This window comes from Chlorocebus sabaeus, chromosome 25 (genome assembly GCF_047675955.1).
Source record: "Chlorocebus sabaeus isolate Y175 chromosome 25, mChlSab1.0.hap1, whole genome shotgun sequence".
Classification (NCBI taxonomy): domain Eukaryota; kingdom Metazoa; phylum Chordata; class Mammalia; order Primates; family Cercopithecidae; genus Chlorocebus; species Chlorocebus sabaeus.
In genome coordinates, this window is record NC_132928.1 from 56826306 (window position 1) to 56846752 (window position 20447).

Here is a 20447-nt window from a genome sequence, read left to right on the forward strand (position 1 = left end):
AGGAGTTGGTACCATTCCTTCTGAAACTATTCCAAACAATAGAAAAAGAGGGACTCTTCCCTAACTTATTTTACGAGACCAGCATCATCCTGATACCTACACCTGCCAAAGACAATACAAAAAAAAGAAAATTTCAGGCCAGTATCCCTGATGAACATCGATGCAAAAACCCTCAATAAAATACTGGCAAACCAAATCCAGCAGCACATCAAAAAGCTTATCCACCACAATCAAGTCAGCTTCATCCCTAGGATGCAAGGCTGCTTCAACATACACAAATCAATAAATGTAATCCATCACATACACAGAACTAATGACAAAAGCAACATGATTATCTCAACAGATGCAGAAAAGGTGTTTGATAAAATTCAACACCCTTCATACTAAAAACTCTCAATAAACTAGGTATTGACGGAACATATCTCAAAATAATAACCGCTATTTATGACAAACCCACAGCTAATATCATACTGAATGGGCAAAAGCTGGAAGTATTCCTTTTGAAAACTGGCACAAGACAAGGATGCCCTCTCTCACTACTCCTATTCAACATAGTATTGGAAATGCTGGCCAGGTCAATCAGTCAAGAGAAAGAAATAAAGGGTATTCAAATATGAAAAGAGGAAGTAAAATTATCTCTGTTTGCAGACGGCATGATTATATGTTTAGAAAACCCCATCATCTCAGCCCAAAATCTTCTTAAGCTGATAAGCAACTTCAGCAAAGTCTCAGAATACAAAACCAACATGCAAAAATCACGAGCATTCTTATACACCAATAACAGACAAACACCATTTACAGTTACTATGAAGAGAATAAAATGCCTAGGAAAACAACTTACAAGGGATGTGAAGGAACACTTCAAGGAGAACTACAAACCACTGCTCAAGGAAATAAGAAAGGACACATTTGTTTAATGGAAAACATTCCATCCTCATGGATAGGAAGAATCAATATAGTGAAAATGGCCATACTGCCCAAAGTAATTTATAGATTCAATGCTATCCCCATCAAGCTACCATTGACTTTCTTCACACATTTAGAAAAAAAACTACTTTAAATTTCTTGTGGAACCAAAAAAGAGCCCGTATAGCTGAGACAATCCTAAGTAAAAAGAACAAAGCTGGAGGCCTCATACTCCCTGACTTCAAAGTATACCACAAGGCTACAGTAACCAAAACATCATGGTCCTGGTACCAAAACAGATATATAGACCAATGGAACAGAACAGAGGCCTCAGAAATAACACCAAACACCTACAACCATCTGATCTTTGACAAATTTAACAAAAACAAGCAATGAGGAAAGGATTCCCTATTTATAAATGGTGTTGGGAAAACTGGATAGCCATATGCAGAAAACAGAAACTGGACCCCTTCCTTATGCCTTATACAAAAATTAACTCAAGGTTGATTAAAGACTTAAATGTAAGACCTAAAACCATAAAAACCCTAGAAGAAAACCTATGTAATATCATTCAGGACATAGGCATGAACAAAGATTTCATGACTAAAACACCAAAAGCAATTATAGCAAAAGCCAAAATTGACAAATGGGATCTAATTAAACCAAAGAACTTCTGTATGGCAAAACAAACTGTCATTAGAGTGAACAGGCAACCTACAGAATGGGAGAAAATTTTTACCATCTATCCATCTGACAAAGGGCTAATATCCAGAATCTACAAGGAACTTAAACAAATTTACAAGAAAAAAACAAACAATCCTATCCAAAAGTAGGCAAAGGATATGAACAGACACTTCTCAAAAGAAGATATTTATGCACCAACAAACATATTAAAAAAATCTCATCATTACTGGTCATTAGAGAAATTCAAATCAAAACCTCAATGAGATACCGTCTCACGCCAGTTGGAATGGCAATCATTAAAAAATCAGGAAACAACAGATGCTGGAGAAGATATGGAGAAATAGGAACGCTTTCACACTATTGGTGGGAGCGTAAATTAGCTTAACCATCGTAGAAGACAGTGTGGCAATTCCTCAAGGGTCTAGAACCAGAAATATCCTTTGACCCAGCAATCCCTTTACTGGGTTTGTACCAAAAAGATTAATTTACTCTACTATAAAGACACATTCTCATGTATGTGTATTGCAGCACTATTTACAATAGCAAAGACTTGGAACCAACCCAAAAGCCCATCAATGATAGGCTGGATAAAGAAAATGTGGCACATACACACCATGGAATACCATGCAGCCATAAAAAAGAATGAGTTTCTTGTCCTTTGCAGGGACATGGATGAGGCTGGAAACCATCTTTCTCAGCAAACTAACACTGGAACAGAAAACTAAACACTGCATGTTCTCACTCATAAATGGGAGTTGAACAGTGAGAACACATGGACACAGGGAGGGGAACATCACACGCCGGGACCTGTCAGGGAGTGGGAGGGCTAAGGGAGGGATAGCTTTAGGAGAAAAAAGAAAGAAAAACTCTGCCATTGATTATTAAATAAATGTTTTTGCCTTGGGTTATTGTAAAGGCAGTTGCTTCTTGGTGCATCTATTCAGCAAGTTTAAAACAAATCGGATTCTACCCTGCTTTAGTGACGCAAGGCAAGATAGTATATTAGTCACTTTCTCTTAGTGCAAGTGAGTTTATAAGTTTCCTTTCTTTAATTACATTAACAGTGTTCCTGAGAACAGATTTTGTGGAGGAAGGGGAAGAACACTTGTGAACAGTAAGTGATGGGATGGGAGACAGTGAGGAAAGGGAGGCTGAGGGCTTTGCCCCTTGGACTCTGTCATACAAACTGCACAAGATAATGCTGTTTATACATTAACATAAACACCCAGATACATTTTTGACTCATTTATTTTCAACAGACTATCAAGGACTATGAGCCAGGCACTGTGTCCGATGTGGGAATCTAGGTCATCAGAATCTTCTCAGAGCCTAGCCTGTTAGATAAGAGGTACAACCAAACTACAGGGAGAGAAGACAAAAAGACTATCTGTATCTTCCGTTCTAAGAAACTAAAACCAACCAGTATACCTCAGTCTAACTGAGTCTGTGTGCTGTTAAGGCTCTATGTGAGAGGCATACCACTCCTGTGGTGTCCTTGAATAACACCAAAGCTGGATGGAAATTATCAACCTTAAACACTAAAATCTGAGATTCCCATTGTAATTATGTTATTGAAGAAATAAGGGAGTTGGTTTAATCTAACAGACCCTGTTCATTGAATTTTTCTTTTCCTATTGTCAGACACTTCCTAAGATCTTTCTTTAAGGCAGGTCAAATAAAACCTCTGATGTACTTGTTCAAACAACATAATTGGGTTCACCACTACCGCTATGTGTTGTGCCTTGGAGTCATAGCTCAAATAAACTGTTTTGAACTCCTTAAAGTTGTCGACTGCTATCACAAACCAGTAGATTCAAATAGGATAAAGGAAGAGTCTGCATTTTGCTATCTTGCACATTAAATCTGCTTAGAGCTCAGCACCAGGAAAAGTTTCCCCTTCCCAATAAACAGTGTGCTTTAAAAAGTCAGATTAAATGATTTTATTTCCTCTGTAAGGGAATAAAACTATTTCCTAGTGCTGCGCTCTAAGCAGATTTAATAAGCCCAAGATAGTAAAATGCACGCTTCCATTTATCTTTTTTTATTTTATTTATTTATTTATTTTGAGACATAGTCTCACTGGTGGCCAGGCTAGACTGCTGGAGTGCAGTGGCATGATCTTGGCTCACTACAACCTCCACCTCTTGGGTTCAAGCAATTCTCCTGCCTCAGCATTCCAAGTAGCTGGGACTACAGGCGTGTGCCACCATGCCCAGCTAATTTTTGGTATATTTAGTAGAGACGGGGTTTCACTGTTTTACCAGGATGGTCTCTATCTCCTGACTTCGTGATCTGCCTGCCTCTGCCTCCTAAAGTTCTAAAGTTCTTACATTTTTTTTTGTTTGTTTGTTTGAGATGGAGTCTCGCTCAGTTGCCCAGGCTGGAGTGCAGTGGCGCGATCTTAGCTTACTGCAAGCTCCACCTCCCAAGTTCACACCATTCTCCTCCTGCCTCAGCCTCCCAAGTAGCTGGGACTACAGGCGCCCGCCGCCACGCCCGGCTAATTTTTTGCATTTTTAGTAGAGACGGGGTTTCACCGTGTTAGCCAGGATGGTCTCGATCTCCTGACCTCTTGATCCGCCCGCCTCAGCCTCCCAAAGTGCTGGGATTACAGGCGTGAGCCACCGCGCCCGGCCAGTTCTTACATTTATCTTATTTTAATTTACTGGTCTGTGATAGCAGTAAACAACTTTAAGGAGTTCAAAACATGTAGCTGAGCTATCACTCCAAGATACAACACATAGCACTTTTTCTCTAATTTTTCTTGACTATCAAGAAATTAAAAGCAATGTTTTATGTTAATTAGTAATAATGTTCTTAAGTCTAACTTTTCTAAACAATGGTTTTCTTCTCCCTCTACCTTTCATTTAGCTCTGTTTTATTATTGATTCTGTGATAATGGTTTGGAGGTTTTGTTTATGCATTTTATTACAAGCCCTTAATATTCCCTTTAGACATATAAGTAAAACTCAATGTTAAAATCTGACTCTTGTTGACAGTTTCAGCGCAGACACAGTATGATTGGTACCTGGTTACCAAAGTGAGAGTAAAACAATTCCTCCTCCTGCAATATGTAGAATTTGTAAAGGGAAGTAAGTTCCCTCCCTCCACTCACTTGCAAACATTTCACCCAGATGAAAGATCAAATGAGGGCCGGACGCTGTGGCTCATGCCCGTAATCCCAACACTTTGGGAGATCAAGGTTGGTGGATCACTGGAGGCCAGGAATTCAAGACCAGCCTGGCCAATATGATGAAACCCCATCTCTACTAAACATGCAAAAATTAGCCAGGCATGGTGGTGGGAGTCTGTAGTCCCAGCTCCTCAGGAGGCTGAGGCAGGAGAATTGCTTGAACCTGGGAGGAAGAGGATGCAGCGAGCCACTGCACTCCAGCGTGGGCGACAGAGTGAGATTCTGTCAAAAAAAAAAAAAAAAAAAAAAAAGATAAAGGCCAGAAGAGGGAAAAGAAGGTATCGATGACAACACTTAGAGAGAGCTGTGGCCATTCTGTGAGTCCTTACCCACTTTCTTTCGCAGGAAGAACTGGGAGAAATGAAACTTTCTAACCCGAAGCCTGGTAAGGGAACTTCAAGGGAACTTCTAAAGTAGCTTTGAAAAATATTTCTTCCAATTAGGAGATACAAAGAACTGTTGCCTGCCTCCACCTGATATAGCTAAAGCTGATACTGAACTAGTCTGACCCCACCCAGAAAATCTATCTGGAAAAAAAAGGCCAACTGCTTGGTAGTGGAAACAGGAGAATCTTGCTACATGGAGGTGGGCTCATACTCTCTTAGTTTGTAGGGGCAAAGCAGGTGTACAAATTTCCTATGCATAGGTGGGAGACTCATGGAAGAGTCATAATCAGTGGAGTGACTGTTACAGAACTACAAGTAAACCCTAGAATAGGCATGCATCCTTTTGGATCAGAGTAAATGTGTGCCAAAGCATCATTTGTAGCTTCTACCTGATGTAAATCTTTAAACTGTTAACTTGTCGATCAATCAGATTTTTGCTTCTCCTTCTCTCTAATAAAAATATGTCCTCCCAAATGAAATTGCCTAGTTGGGATGGAACACAAAGGCAGGAACTTCATTTTCAAGATACACTTCATCTAAGGATTTTGTTGACTAGATTACATCGCTTTTCAATTAGCTGCCGTCTTCACAAGCAGAGACTTAATCCACAGTCATATAGCATGCTCTTGTTTGATGGGGCAAAATGGAAGGTAAAAACAGTGTGAGAAGGGTTCACAATGACTTTGATGGTGAATGTGGGCAGGGTGGAGAAAAGGAGATAGGTGAAAGTCAGAAAGTGAAACTGTCTGACTAACTCATCAGAAATGGGAACAGCTGTGATGAAAAGCCAGTTGCATCCAGCTCTCACTTCTGCTTAACACTTGCCAAACAGTGTTTCATATGGGCAAAGATTTCTGTGATGTACCTTTGTGTTCCCTGGATTACTAACTCTAGTCTGATGACCCACAGATAAATCAGCTGCAATCCAGTTATCAGCATGTTTTATTATAGATTTAAAATGCAAACTACTATGTGGAGAAACAGGAAAACAGTATACATTGAAAACAAAGGCTAAAATTATGACACCAGGAAAATTTAAAGGTCACCTTTTGGCAGTCATCCCTGTAGCTGCAGCTGCACTGACCTCTGCTTGCCCTGAGAAATCACCAGTATGCCAAACTTTTACGATTTCATTTTCTACCTTAGTCTGCCATGATTGTCCCAGGAATGAAGCGGGGGCAGAGAGGAGTCATTAAGGAGAGTTTCACAGTGGTGTGCTGGTGAACTAGCTGTCCAAAAGGAAAATGTGTAGTGTTTGCCAATTTACATGGTACAAATACTCCCACCATAGCCAATTTCAAGAATGCCTATAATTAATAACCGGAGTGCAACATTCCTGAAAAGTTAATAATATGCACTTGTAAGCTAGCACCAGCCCACTCCAGCACATATTGCCAATTGCTTATAACACAACAAAGATCAAGAATACCAAGATTTTATATGTGTGTATACATGTATATATGTATATGACACACTTTAATTTCCTGAGAAGATATGCAAATGCAACAGAAACAAGATCTCCAAGTCTTTGGCCCTGTAGCTACTCAGCAGATGTTTTTTAAAAAAGACTTACTAAGAAACAACTTGGCCTCAGGCTTAGCATGCTCCTGAGCAATTTTTGTTACACAAAATACAAAAAAAAAAAAAATTCTTTTAAATAGCTTTACATGTAGTATTATTTAACATAATGCAGCTTTTCACAAATACCCATAAATATTTTAAATTTGTTTACAATGTAATATATACCTTTCAACAAGAACCTGCAAGTAGCTAATTTAAGAGACCAAAAATTTTGAATTAGTGCTATTTATTATTTTTAGAAGTTAGCACATTTGACTAAGATTACTAAGGTGGGCTCTGCAAAGTGAAGAGGGGAATTTGGTTGGTATAAGGCCTGAGCAGCATCCTGGGTTTCCCTGATCCAGGCAGGGGGAAAAAAAAAAAAAAAAGTTTGCTGGTAAAGGAAAGATCTGTTGTAGCTTCACTCTGCTCACCTTGGGCTAAAGGGGAATACGCTTCTTGAAAAGTGACTGCTAAATTTTAGAGACTTATAACACAATAGCAGAAGTAACAATTCTAAAGCTGAAACAGTGCAATGCAGTGGACAGCCTGTTGCCTCTTGTAGTCACTTGTCCTATGATTTGAGGCAAGCTGGCTATGCTATGCTACCACATTCTCATCACTAAAATTTTCCCCCAAATGCCTGCCCAATTAACTTCATAGAATTGCTACCTGTTATATGAAAGCACTTTGCAAACTGTGGAAAGCTAGCTAAAAATACTAAATCATTACATGACATAATCCCGTAATGGTAATACCATTCTGGGGTTAAACCTAATGATACTAATGGTTACTCTTTCTTTACAATTAGCAATGTTTAAACACGCACCCCAACAGTAAGTTCTCACAGAGCTCTACAATGAGGGTTCGGAATGACTCCTTTGATAAGGCTTTTTAAAGCACCCTGCATCCTGAGGAAGATAAAACAAAGAGAAATTTCCAGATAGCGTACATTCCATTTTATGCCACTTGTACCTCTATTCCAATAGTTCTCAGAGTGTTCTTTATCTTCTAACACCACCATATCTAAATAGGGTATGGTAGGTATATCTGTGGCCATCCTATCAGTCTACTTTTTATTGGGAGGACCTCAAAAGACGGGAGTATGAGAAGAATGAATTAGAGCAGCCCAAGAATATGAGAACAAAGCAGGCTACTGCCCCAGATCCTTTTTGCATACCAGGTAAAACTTCCAAGGGAATAGAACTCCATTTTTCCACTCACGAATTCAAGATTTAGACAGAGATTCTTTGAAAAGCACATGTCCTCTGTCATCCATATTCATTTTATCGTGGATTAATGAAGTATCTCTGCAGATCCAACCAAAAGTCTTTGGCTCTTCCTCTGAGTCTCGTTCAGATAGGCATGATAGATGAAAATTCACATACAGAGGAGTTCTGTTTGTGTTGATTTTTGTAGACAGACAAACTCTAGAAATTGAAAATCTTCTCCCTCCAATCCACCCACTGGCACCTCTGCATGTGCTGAAGGGAATGAGATCAAATCAAGTCTCTAGGAGATGAACTGGGGATTTGCTAGTAAAATGATACCCCAGTATGTATTATTTTTTAGAACCTGATACTCAGAGTTGAATATCAAGTCTATGGTATCCCCAACATGCAACTCATAAGTCCCTCCCACATTCTGGATTTTAGATTTGTTTGTTAGAGTTTGTATCATGTCTTTGTTTTTATACAGCCGTACTTCAAAAGGAGCTACATCATTGTAGTTTGCATTGGGAGCCACTTGGCCATAAATTAAATATAAGCCATTCTGAAGTATCTCCAGCTTCCAGTCAGACACCTTATTCACGCAAGGAGGTTCAGAAGATGCCATTTGCCATTTTGAGGGTAATGGTCCTATAAGAAATATACAAGGGAGAAAAAAGATGAAAGCATAGTTATTTCATTATTTCATCCTTTTCCAGATTGTAGATTTACCACGTACATGTTGTTTCTTTACCTGATCTACACTAGTTCTCTTCAAGCAGAATTTTTCTATTTTAAGTACCTATCTACTCCTTGTTTTAGAGAAATTAAAAATCCAAAGAGTGTTTCTTGCTTGAAGCATTCTAAGGAAAAGAATTTGGAATAGAAAAATGAGTTAGGTGACTCAGCATCCCTTGTCAATTAATATTCGTGGGAAATAGAAAGGAGAAGAAAAGACTGATGGAGAAAGAAATCACAAGCCAAAATTTTGAAAACCAGGGTTGGCAGTCCATGCCTTTCCATGCATTTTCTGTGTAAATACCATCGGCTGTTTATCACTTTATCAGTGAGGCTTTCCTTAATTAAGCTATATTAAAAAGTGTTCTCCTATCACTCTCTCCTTTTACCTTGCCTGAGTTTTCTTCCTAAAGTGTGTCAGTGTCTAGGATGTTATAAACTAAATTGTTCATTTGTTTATTTTCCATCTGGTATCACCTTGAATGTAAAATTTTTTAGGACAAATATATCTCTGTTTTATTCATTCCCATATTTTCAGCACCTGAAAATGTCCCTGGTACCTGGTAGATGTTCCATAAATATTTATTGATTGAATGATACTTCCATGTTCCTGAATTAGGTGCTTTGTGTCTAAATTATGACTCTTCTCCTCAGTTTGTGGGTATATATAATTTAAGACCTACTTAGGATTCATTAAATAAACCCCCCAAAAATAGCTAATGGTAAATTTATGAGTTTATAAATAGAAATAACTTGACTATTTAAATGTAAGGATCCCTAGGGCAATACTGTCCCAAAGGGTAAAGAAAAGGTAAAGACCTAATCATTCATTTTCATTAGCACATATGAAATTTAAATGTTTGTTTACTTGGTTTAGCACATCAGTATGATCTCACAGACCCAGGAGGTGCTTTTACTACCCAGAATGCTTATCTGTTCTGCAATTCTCCATAATTTTTGTCCTTTGTCCCATAATTAAAAAAGAAAACTTGATGAGAAAACACCCTGGAAGAGGTAACATTTTTACTTCAATTCTCATTCATATGAATGACTAATATAAGACTCTGCAGGTAGATTCTGGGGGAGAATGAAAGAGAGATTACTAGAACAAAAGGCAAAGTCACCCTGTATTGCCAATGAGCTCAGAGCCCAGTAAATTTCTTCTTCCTTGACATGTAATAGGCAATAGGCAGGTCACCAGAAAGAGGTGTCATTGACTTTCCTATTTAATTCTGTGAAAGGGGATCACTTAAAGACCACCTTAGCATCACTTGAGTTTCTCAACTTTTACCACATCAAGGCAGAATTTCACACATGCCGTGCATTCTATTCCACTTACTGGCAAAACTAAAACAAAACACAAAGAAAGAGACAAGCAAAAGGAAATTGTCTAATTCCCACAAGCCAAGGAAACCTACTGGTTTAAACTATATAGGAACACAGGGGTTTCAGAGTCAACTCTAGAAATGGTCTGTTCTCAACTGAAAATGTATGTTTGGCCTGAAACCTATAAACAATTTTTAAAAATGTATTTATCTGAAATTTTGCGTGCATTCTAAGAGTCTAAGTCTCATTGTAACTGCAAACTGTGGTGTGTTTTCTAAGCAAATATCAGGTGACTACAAGGGAAAATGACTCAGAAGTTAAGCTTAGAAGAGAAAGGAGTAAAGGAAATGGCCACTCTTCCAACTCTTATTGCTCTTCTATACATTTAGAAACAACAGTGGCACTCTCTCGTATACTCCACTGGACATTAGCAATGTGTGAAACATGAGAAAGACTTTAAGGAAAGGTTATAGAAATATGAAACTTGTTGTGTTTATTAAAACACAGAATTAAAAGTAGATTCCTGGATCTCAGATTCATAGGTCAGTAAGAGAGATGTTCATTCCTGGCTAGAGATGCAGCCTTCAATATAAGCTTTATCAGGGCATGGGCTTCTTTTGCCTGGTTTACTTCTGAAAGCCTCAGCTCTTGGGAAACTGCCCAGTACATGATAAGTAATTATATGTAGTAGCTGAAAAATGAATGGAAGAAAATACAGGTTTTCTTGAGATCACTGACACCTGCCTTCTTGCATCAAAAACTAAGAAAAGTAAAAGAGAGATATGCAAGATAGGTTACTCACCAAACTTAGCCATACAAGGCTCTTTAGCAGTCTGTTGGGGAAAGAAAAGATGAATTGATTAGGATGATGACAGTGTCATTAACTTTTTTGATTGATTTATTTAGAGCTTTGGATTCCTGAAGCAAACAACTATTCTATAACCATAAAAAAAACCCTCCCTTCAACATGTCTCAGCCGTCTCAGCCTCCCTAAAGTTGAGTGGCTCCATCCTTTACCTTTTATTACCTAGCTTCCCCTTAGGGTGTTTTAGACAAAGGTCAAGATCTAATTCCATTACCTAATCTATACCTACAGGACAACTATTTGATATTGGACCTCCCCGCTCCTTGGACTCTAAAAGTTTTTCAACAAAATAGCAGTTTCCACACCCCAGTGACTGAACAAGGTTATCTATTGGCACGGGAAAGGAAAATAATGAAGCTTCTGTTTATGTTTATTTTTATTTAAAATAGTAAATTAAGCCCTAGAAATATTTACAACTCAGATTGATGAAGCCACACATGTATAATATTCAGATAACTACACGTCATACACAGTATCTGAGATACCCTGAAAAACAGTTCCAAGTTTCAGGCTATTGCAATGTATGGCAGTTCACATGCTACAAGATGCCATCAGTGTGTGGTTAATTTTACAAATACAGGTAGTTAAATGCTAAATGCTCAAAAATACTTTGTGTAAATTAAGGCATAACCACAAACAGTTTTTGTATCATCCAAAGTTTATTGGTTTCCTAATGGCAAAGTGCTTAAAAGACTTTTTGAACTTAAAGATGTTGCATATTTTCCTTTTGTAGGATTTCTCTGGCTGCTATACTAGGAACAAATTAAACAGAGGCAAGGACAAATGTAGTGAGACTAGCTAAGGGATCATTACAGTCATTCATCTAGGCAAGAGAGCATGGTGCCTCTGACCAAGGTGCTAGCTGTGGAGATGGTGATACTTGGTTGGAAAATAAAGCCAACAGAAGTTCCCGACATGGATATGGGGTAGGGAATGAGAAGAGACAAAGATGACTCCAGGTATTTTAGGCCTGCATAATTGGAAAGATAATTATTCACTAATATGGATAAAATGTAAGAGGAATAAATGGGGAGGGGAAAAATCATGAGTTTGGTTTTGGACATGTTAAGTTTGTGATGCTTTTTATAATCCAGGTAAGTGTGTCAAGCAGGCAGTTGGATACAGAAAGCTGAAATTTAAGGAGCTCTGGTGATATACATTTAGGAACCTTAAGTTCCTAAGTGATGCTTTAAGGAGTGAGATTGTGTGAGACCATCAAGTTAGTGGGTGTGGATGGAGAGGAATACTGGGGCGTTGTGATGTTTAGAGGTCAGAGAATGAGAAAGAACAAGCAAGGGACAATAGAAAGGAAAAGTTGAGTCTGAAAGGAAACTAGGAGAGTCTGATGTTTGGAAGCCAAGAAAAGAAAGTATTTCATGGAGGACGAGTGATCAGCTGGTGTCAAATGCTGTCAATAGATCAAGTAAGAAAAGTACAGTGAATTGACTGATAGATTGAGCAACATGGTAAAAACTGGAGTTCTTGACAAAATTAGTTTCTGTCATATGTGAAGAGGGCAGAAACTTAGAATAAATTTAAGGGTAAATGGGAAAAGAGAAGCTGGGGGAATTTTGCTGTAGGGAGCGCAGAAAAAAATGAGTGGAGTTTGGATGATGATGAGAGATCAAAGAGGTTTTTGTTGTTGTTGTTGTTGTGTTTTAATATGAGAGAAACGACAACATGTTTTTCTATTGCCATTTGATGGAAATGTTTCTGTAAAATGGATGAGGCATAATATGTAAAAGCAAGGAGAGAACTGTTGGAGCAATGTCCCTGAGTAGGTAAGATAGGATAAGATTTAGTTCATAGATGGCTTGGATAGGTGTATGGACAATTTATCCACAGTGATAAGAGAGAACAGCAATATACCTGGACACAAATGCCAATGAGTTGTTGATACTGGAACTTCTTTCCTCCCTACTTCTATTTTCTCTTGAAATATAGAGGCAACGTTATCAGTGGAGAGTGTGAATGGGGAAGAGTTATTAGATGTTTGAAGAGAAGCTAAAGATGTGAAATCATCCAGTAGAGGAGAGTGAATGGACGGGAAACGTGGGTTGTTTCGAGAGCAACACTGAAATCCACTTGAAGGCAGTGGCTGTGAATTTAAAGTAAGAGCTTTCAACAAGTTGTATGTTTTTCTTCAGATATATTCAACAGTGAAAGACACAGAGCAGTTGGATTTAATCAGCATTGGAGGTTTTCCATAGTCAAACTTTTGTCATTAGAATATGATGGAGATAGACACAAGCAAGTGGGTGAGTTTATATGAAGGAGGTGTTAAAGCTATAGATCTTGGAAGTTAGTTTTGTATGGAAAGAAAGAGAGGCATCCATCATTGAATGATGGATTGAAAATTAAGTGGTATGACATGTTAAGAATATCCAAAGATATGTTCTTCCATTGTAATCTATATTTGTTTGTTGGGTAATTTTTCAGTCATGACACTCAAAATCATGAAACAAGGTAAATTAACATATCAAACTTCAAATTACTGTATCACAAAGTGTTAAGATTTAAAAATAAAATAAACGCATTTATCAAATTATTAAAATATTATTTTACTTATTTTAGAAATGTTTATATTATATATTAATGCATTATAGAAAATATAACATTTTGGTGAAAGCGAAATGGTTTTGCATTGTGAGAGCTACGTTAAACATATTAGGCTCACCCTTATAAATATACATTTTGTGTATCTCTTTAGTGTACATATTATTAGTAGTTGTATATGGCATAATAATTAGCATACAGATGTTGGGAATTACACTGAAAATACATTATTGAGAGGGAGGTGCAATCAAAAAGTCTGAAAGTCACTATTCTAGGAAATAAATTTTTTGATTCCCTACACTTGTTTTTTGTTGTTGTTGTTTCTTGTTATTTTTTTTGAGACAAGGTCTCATTCTACTGCCCAGGCTGGAGTGCAGTGGTGTGATCTCAGCTCACTACAGCCTCATCCTCCTGGACTCAACCAATTCTCCCATGTCAGCCTCCTGAGTAGCTGGGACTACAGGTGCATGCCACCATGCCCAGCTATTTTTTTTTTTTTTTGTATATTTTTGTAGAGATAGGGTTTTGCCATGTTGCCCAGGCTGGTCTCAAACTCTTGGGCTCAAGCAATCTACCCGCTTCAGCCTCCCAAAGTGCTGGGATTATAGGCTTGAGCCACTGTGCCTGACCTCTTGCAATTATTTCATCCTTATTTTGGTGTTTCCCGGAAGAGATGTTGAAATTCAATTTAGTTCAACACATGATAGGGACATGACAAAGACTCCCTGAACCCCAATTTCCTCATCTGTAAAATGGGAGAAATAATAGCACCTAGCTTGTTGAAGTTGTTGGGGTTAAATGAGGTCGTTTTAAAGAAGGGCTTTGCCGAGATATCCTGCCTGGACCTGTTCAATAAATATTAGTTGTTTGAGTGATGATGGTGATTGTAATGAAGAATTGAACTACAATTTAAGCACACATATTCCCAACATTATACAGCATCGTAAGCACGAGAAACAAATGTGATTTTTGGTTCTTGCCTCTCAAGAAGTTTATAATCTTTCTAGAAAGACATGATTACACACCCAAAGCAATTTGGTAACAATCTAAATATGAATGAGTGCCAAAATACATGCCACAGATAGTATCTGCACCATCTACTAGCATGTATAAGATGTGTTCAGAGAAACCTAATGCCGTAGACAACCTAAGGCCAAACTAATTTCCAGAGTCAGAAATTCTGGATAATATACTGCAGGCTGTTTAATGTCTATTTAGTGCTACAGAGACCATCACTGTGATACTCTCTAATTATTGCCACCACTAAAAATCCATCTAATTGCAAAATCATCAATTTGTCTATGAGATAGTGTCTTTGATTGAGAGAGTGATATAGGTAAGCAAAGAATATCCATATTGTTAAACGATCTTGTTAAATGTTTGCCCGTTATTATCTCATTAATAGTAATGGGGCAAATATTAATCACTACCATCTACTGGGAGCCTACTATATGTCAGATACTCTACTGTCTCATTAATCCTTACCACAACCCTATACAAACTAGCTTGCTCATTTTGCAGATGAGGAAATGAGGATGAGAGGCATTAAGTAACTAGCCCAAGGTCATGCAGCCAATGAAAGGCAAGAATGAGATCCACACCCAGCCTGTCTGGGTCAAAACTCTCACCCTTACCACTCTGTGGGAGAAGTTTTTATTTATAATTCTACTGATGTTTGGAAGTAGTAAATACCCACTTTTAAAGACACATATGGCTTAGTTATTTTTTCTAGAAGGATCAGTTGCTTTTGCAACCTCATCTTGATTTAAGGTTAGATTTACATAGTTGGGCTCAAAATGGCCAAAACAATCATTCTCTCTCCAAATCAACCCTAATCAAATCCTCAGTGAAATTAAAATCTGCTCTGCTTTTAAGTACAAGTACAACTTCCCCTTCTGAAAGTATCCTTCATTTTATTGAAGCGGGAGACTCTGCTGAACACTTGATTTCTTAGTGATAACTCCTGTGAGATAATTTTCACTGAGGGATTGACCAAACTCCTTGGACTCACAGCTATCCTTTTAGTTAAATATTTTCTCAAAGAAGAGAGAAAAAAAGAAAAAAATTGACCCAAGTAGCCAAGCTTCCCATCTAACACTTTTTAAAGTATTACACTTTTTTTTTAAGTGTACACTTTTTAAAGTAGTGTCTAGACAATCTGGAAAGTGGGACTTTGTGTATAAAAACTAGAGTGGAGGCCGGGCACGGTGGCTCAAGCCTGTAATCCCAGCACTTTGGGAGGCCGAGACGGGCGGATCACAAGGTCAGGAGATCGAGACTATCCTGGCTAATACGGTGAAACCCCGTCTCTACTAAAAAAATACAAAAAAACTAGCTGGGCGAGGTGGCGGGCGCCTGTAGTCCCAGCTACTCGGGAGGCTGAGGCAGGAGAATGGCGTAAACCCGGGAGGCGGAGCTTGCAGTGAGCTGAGATCCGGCCACTGCACTCCAGCCTGGGCGACAGAGCGAGACTCTGTCTCAAAAAAAAAAAAAAACAAAAAAAAAACCAAAAAAACAAAAAAAAAAAACTAGAGTGGAGACCAAAATAAAACTTCAAGGTTCATGGGTATTGTGAGAATGTGGAAGTGGCCACATCATAGTGACTCACTATCTGCCAGCCCTTCAGACCTCTCTTCCAGAGATATTTATTTGTGGTCCACAGGGAAAGGGAAGTACAGGTAAGTGAAAAGTGAAATGTAGAAGCTAATATCATGCATGGTGGGCCAGGCCACTGGCTTTTCCCATAGAAACAAATTCTGCAAGTTTCCTGTCAGAACAATATTCTAAAAACATTTTATACTTCCCTAAATTTGGAACAAACTCTGGGTTATCTTTAGAGGCAGAACCTTTCACTGAGAAACTGGATCTAGGAGAGAAAAAACAGAATCAGAGTTCAAACACCTGGGACTAATCCAGTTTGATTCTGAACAGAGGTGTCCTAGATGATCTGGCATTATTAGACTTTCTCTTTTCCTTTGCAAGAACTACTGGGTGCCTTTGGGAAAGGCATCTGTGCATTCATTCCCAAGTCATATGTAGGAACTGATGGTACTTATATTCAGTGTTCTTCAGGGTTATCAGGCTAATTAATCTTATAATTTTTAGAAGAAAGAAGCACTTCCAAATTTAAGTTATTGCTATTCTCACCCTTCCTCTTCTTCAGAAATCTAGACACTAAGAATTTCTGACAATTATTTCTTGCAGCTTCACTGACCCAGAAAGTTCACACTTCTGCTTGATACATTTCTTGAGAGAGCAGGGTTGTAATTAGAAATGCCTCTGTTGCACATAAGCCTCGTATACAGTTATGAAATACAAATTAATGGGCTACTGTGGAAAAATTGGCCAAAGCTATACCTACTCGAAATTAATATCCATAGGAGACTGCTTCCTCCTGCATCTTTTCTCAATTACTTTTACTTATCTTAAGTGGTAGAACTATATCTTTGAAATCTTCGCTGATCAGTTCCCTTAAGAAAAGTGTTTCTGCAGTTACATTTCAACCCTTTCTCAAGATGGACATATACCACTTTATTCTACCCAAAACTTCGAGTCTTACAATTTAACCAGAAATAGGCTAAATCCTGAAATAAATAAAGCATTTCTTATTTTCTTTTTGGTCAGTGCTATATGGTCAACTGTGAGGAAAGCTTTTTTAGTAAAGAACCAAACTTATCTCCATTCCCAGTGTACCATCCCATTCTCTAGGCTCACAACTTGGCCTGCATCTCAATGGGAAATTCCTGACAAGCATCAGGGGCTTCCCAAATAGATATGGGCTTTCTCCTTCCTCCATGAAGTCTCCCCTGATCAACTCAACCTAAAGTCATTGTTCCCTGCTTTTGAATGGCTTAGGCATTTATTCTTCATACTATCCCTAAATAAATTCTTAATCACTGCATTTTATAGCTAGAAGAAACATCATAATAAATCCATTCTCCTACCACAAGTTTTTTTTTTTTAGATAAAGAATCTGCAAACTAGAGAGATTAAATGTCTTTATCAAATTTATACAGCTGGTTATTAGGGAGACCCAGAACCAGAATCCAGATATTCTTACGCCTAGCTCAGGGCCACTTCCCTCCTCAAAGACACACAAACCACCTGTCATTTACTTAATCCCATCTTTCACTATTTTTTTAAGTCTTTTCCATAAATAAGACTATAGCTTGCATCCCATTCCTTGATATTCATTCATATTTTTACCTTTTTTATTCTACCAAGAGCTATAGAAGAGGGAGAGAAAAATACTCCACGGGCCCCTGTCAATTGGCTTAACCAATTCTATCTAACTGAGTTCTGCATCTAACATTATCATTTTCTGATACCTTTTATCTCAAAACCTTTAGCTAAACTTCAAAAGCCATGTCATGACAATATTAGAATTGTATTTACATTATGTATACGCATCTCTTCCTTCCAACTATTGCTAACAATACTGAGTGACAATGATAATAACTAGAAAAACAAATAGAGGATTATAGCAAATAGCAATCTTAGGTACAATTGCCTCCTTACCTCTAGTTGGAGAAAAATAAAGATTAGCCAACTGAAGGAGCAAAGAAAAAGGAATATAGCTATGGAGCAAAAGAGCCACAGCTTCCAGGATGATCTCTGAGCTCCTTGAGTTCTTGAATGACTTAAAGGCATATTTTCCAAGTGGCTCAAACACATTTTTGGAGAAATAAGAGCTGTGGAAAACAAAAATTCACAAGTGATGGGTGAAGGATGCAATGTCATGTTTTGTAGCAGTATGGTAATTAGTAGTGGGTGTGGAAGGCGGAGTTTTCCTTCTGTCACTGTGTTAGAAAATGATACTCATAACTTAAGTGCTGACTTTCATTTGGCACCAGGTCAAATACAACAAAAGGAACGGAAGGCTGAAAGTCAACACAAACTCAGAACATAGAAAAAAAAGCACAAGGGAAGTTCAGAGGGAAAAAATTTCTCTCCTAAATCAAAAGGCAGTACAGTGCGTGTGTAGAGGAGCCTTGGGAGAATAAAGTGGTGTACTCCCATCTAAGATAGTATTCCATATTATTTCTAGATAAGAAAATTACTTTTTATAAGAAGAAATAAAGTTTGAGATTAAGACCCCATCATACTCCCGATATCATGTACATGAGCGGCAGTGTTAGGAAGCTGGAGAGGCTAGGATCTGTAGTTTTGAAAAAACAGAGTTTCAATCAAGTCAGCATCTTGTATACCTTAAATATATACAATTTTTATTTGTCAATTATACCTCAGTAATCTGGAAAAATAAAATCTATACTCATAAAAATGTTTCATCAATTTCTAGTGTATGGAGTACATTCATTCTGAGATAGTCTCTAGAAAATATTAAGTGTGTTATAAGAATTTAATAAAAAATTGTAAATACAACAAGCTCAATTTTATTTTTCATCATTTTTAAACTCTGATAATCTAGTTCTGGCATAAAAAGTTATTTTACAGAAGGATATTTTCCTGCATCCTGCCCTCAGCCTGAGCTTATACTCTATTCCAAAAACAAACAAACAAACAAAAAACCTTGGGTTTTCTTCCTGGGCCCAAAAATATGGATTTACTACAAAATTGAGGAAGTCTCCTGGTTCTATGGACCTCAGTCACACAGGCTTTTTTTTTTTTTTTTTTTTTTTGAGACGGAGTCTCCCTGTGTTGCCCAGGCTGGAGTGCAGTGGCGGGATCTCAGCTCACTGCAAGCTCCGCCTCCCGGGTTTACACCATTCTCCTTTCTCAGCCTCCCCAGTAGCTGGGACTACAGGCGCCCGCCACCTCACCCGGCTAGGTTTTTATATTTTTTTGTAGAGATGGGGTTTCACCGTGTTAGCCAGGATGGTCTCGATCTCCTGACCTCGTGATCCGCCCGTCTCGGCCTCCCAAATTGCTGGGGTTACAGGCTTGAGCCACCGCGCCCGGCCCGCGCCCGGCCCACACAAGCTTTTAAATCATATAGACCTCAAGAGCAGAGGCTGGCACTGCCCAGTTCCTACCTGCTCTGTGGCTTTAGGCATGTTACTTGAGTTCTCTGAGTTTCAGTTTCCTTAACTGTAAATTGGAGAATATTTTCACTTTATAATGCTTTTGTGGAAAATGAAATGAAGGTGAAAAGTTTATGCGTTCCTTAAATGTTAGATTATCTCTTCTCTACCCTCTTTAGAGATGTAGTGAAGGTTAATTCAATTATTAAATCCCAGAAAAGAATGAGCATTCTTTATCTTTCCCACAAGATATAATTCACCTAAAGTTTACTTAAACAAACAGAAGTAGAATGAAAGTATTTTGGAAAACCTATTTTTTAATCTAAGGGAGAACTGACGATTTATAAATTAGAAAAAAGTCCAGAGATTTAACATCCTCATTTACAAAAAAAAAAGGAAACTAAGGACAATAGAGTGTGAGTAGTGTCTCAAATCACTACTGACTAGTTAAAGATGGAGTGAAAACTGAAGCCCACAGATACTGCTTTGTATTCCAACCATTTTGTCTTAGTACTGTACTATTTGCAATATTATTAGCACTATTTCTCTCTGAACTGTCAAAATTTTAATTTGGGCCCTATTTTACCTTGATCAATAAACTACTTCTTAAGAGACTAGTCATACAAAAATGATTTTTCAACACAACAAATGTTTTTGTAGCTCTGTACTTAGATGCTGCAATGCAGGGATGAATAATAAACTTACTCTAGAAAAAGACGGATGCTTTGATCCTATAACCTGTGCACTTGCATCAGGTCTGGAATTCATACACACAAGCACAGAACTTAATATTGGAAGTTAAATTATGTCCTTCCTGTTTTTCTGATCTGCCCCTTTTCCTGTCTCCTCTCCAAATTTTTGAGGGAACTTCCCTGGCTTACTACCTTAGGTAAACATTTATTCACATGAGAAACTGTTCTAAATAAAATCCAATTCCTCCTTCCGTCTTTAACCACGGTTAGGCTCTGGGATATCCTTATTATTTTAACCTTATGACAGTATCTTAAGAAAGATGACGTACTTACCTCAAGAAGACTACATTCT

General features: G+C 38.0%; 1 protein-coding gene across 1 annotated transcript; it reads right to left on the minus strand.

Annotated features, from left to right (window-relative positions):
• Positions 1-5242: 5242 nt before the first annotated feature.
• TNFSF18 (TNF superfamily member 18) lies at positions 5243-18444 on the minus strand. Its single transcript, XM_007989488.3, has 3 exons — positions 17941-18444; positions 10804-10834; positions 5243-8588 (listed from the first exon to the last, which is right to left on the minus strand). The coding sequence occupies exons 1-3, from the start codon at positions 18160-18162 to the stop codon at positions 8242-8244; spliced, it is 600 nt and encodes a 199-aa protein (XP_007987679.1). The 5' UTR covers positions 18163-18444; the 3' UTR covers positions 5243-8241.
• Positions 18445-20447: the final 2003 nt, after the last annotated feature.

Excerpts from the sequence above, each read along its gene's own strand:
- TNFSF18 (XM_007989488.3), bottom strand. The coding sequence starts at position 18,162 with ATGACATTGCATCCTTCACCCATCACTTGTGAATTTTTGTTTTCCACA. Across the intron at positions 10,835-17,940 it reads TTATTTTTCTCCAACTAGAG|ACTGCTAAAGAGCCTTGTAT; the intron begins GTAAGGAGGCAA and ends TTTCCCCAACAG. Across the intron at positions 8,589-10,803 it reads GCCTTGTATGGCTAAGTTTG|GACCATTACCCTCAAAATGG; the intron begins GTGAGTAACCTA and ends TATTTCTTATAG.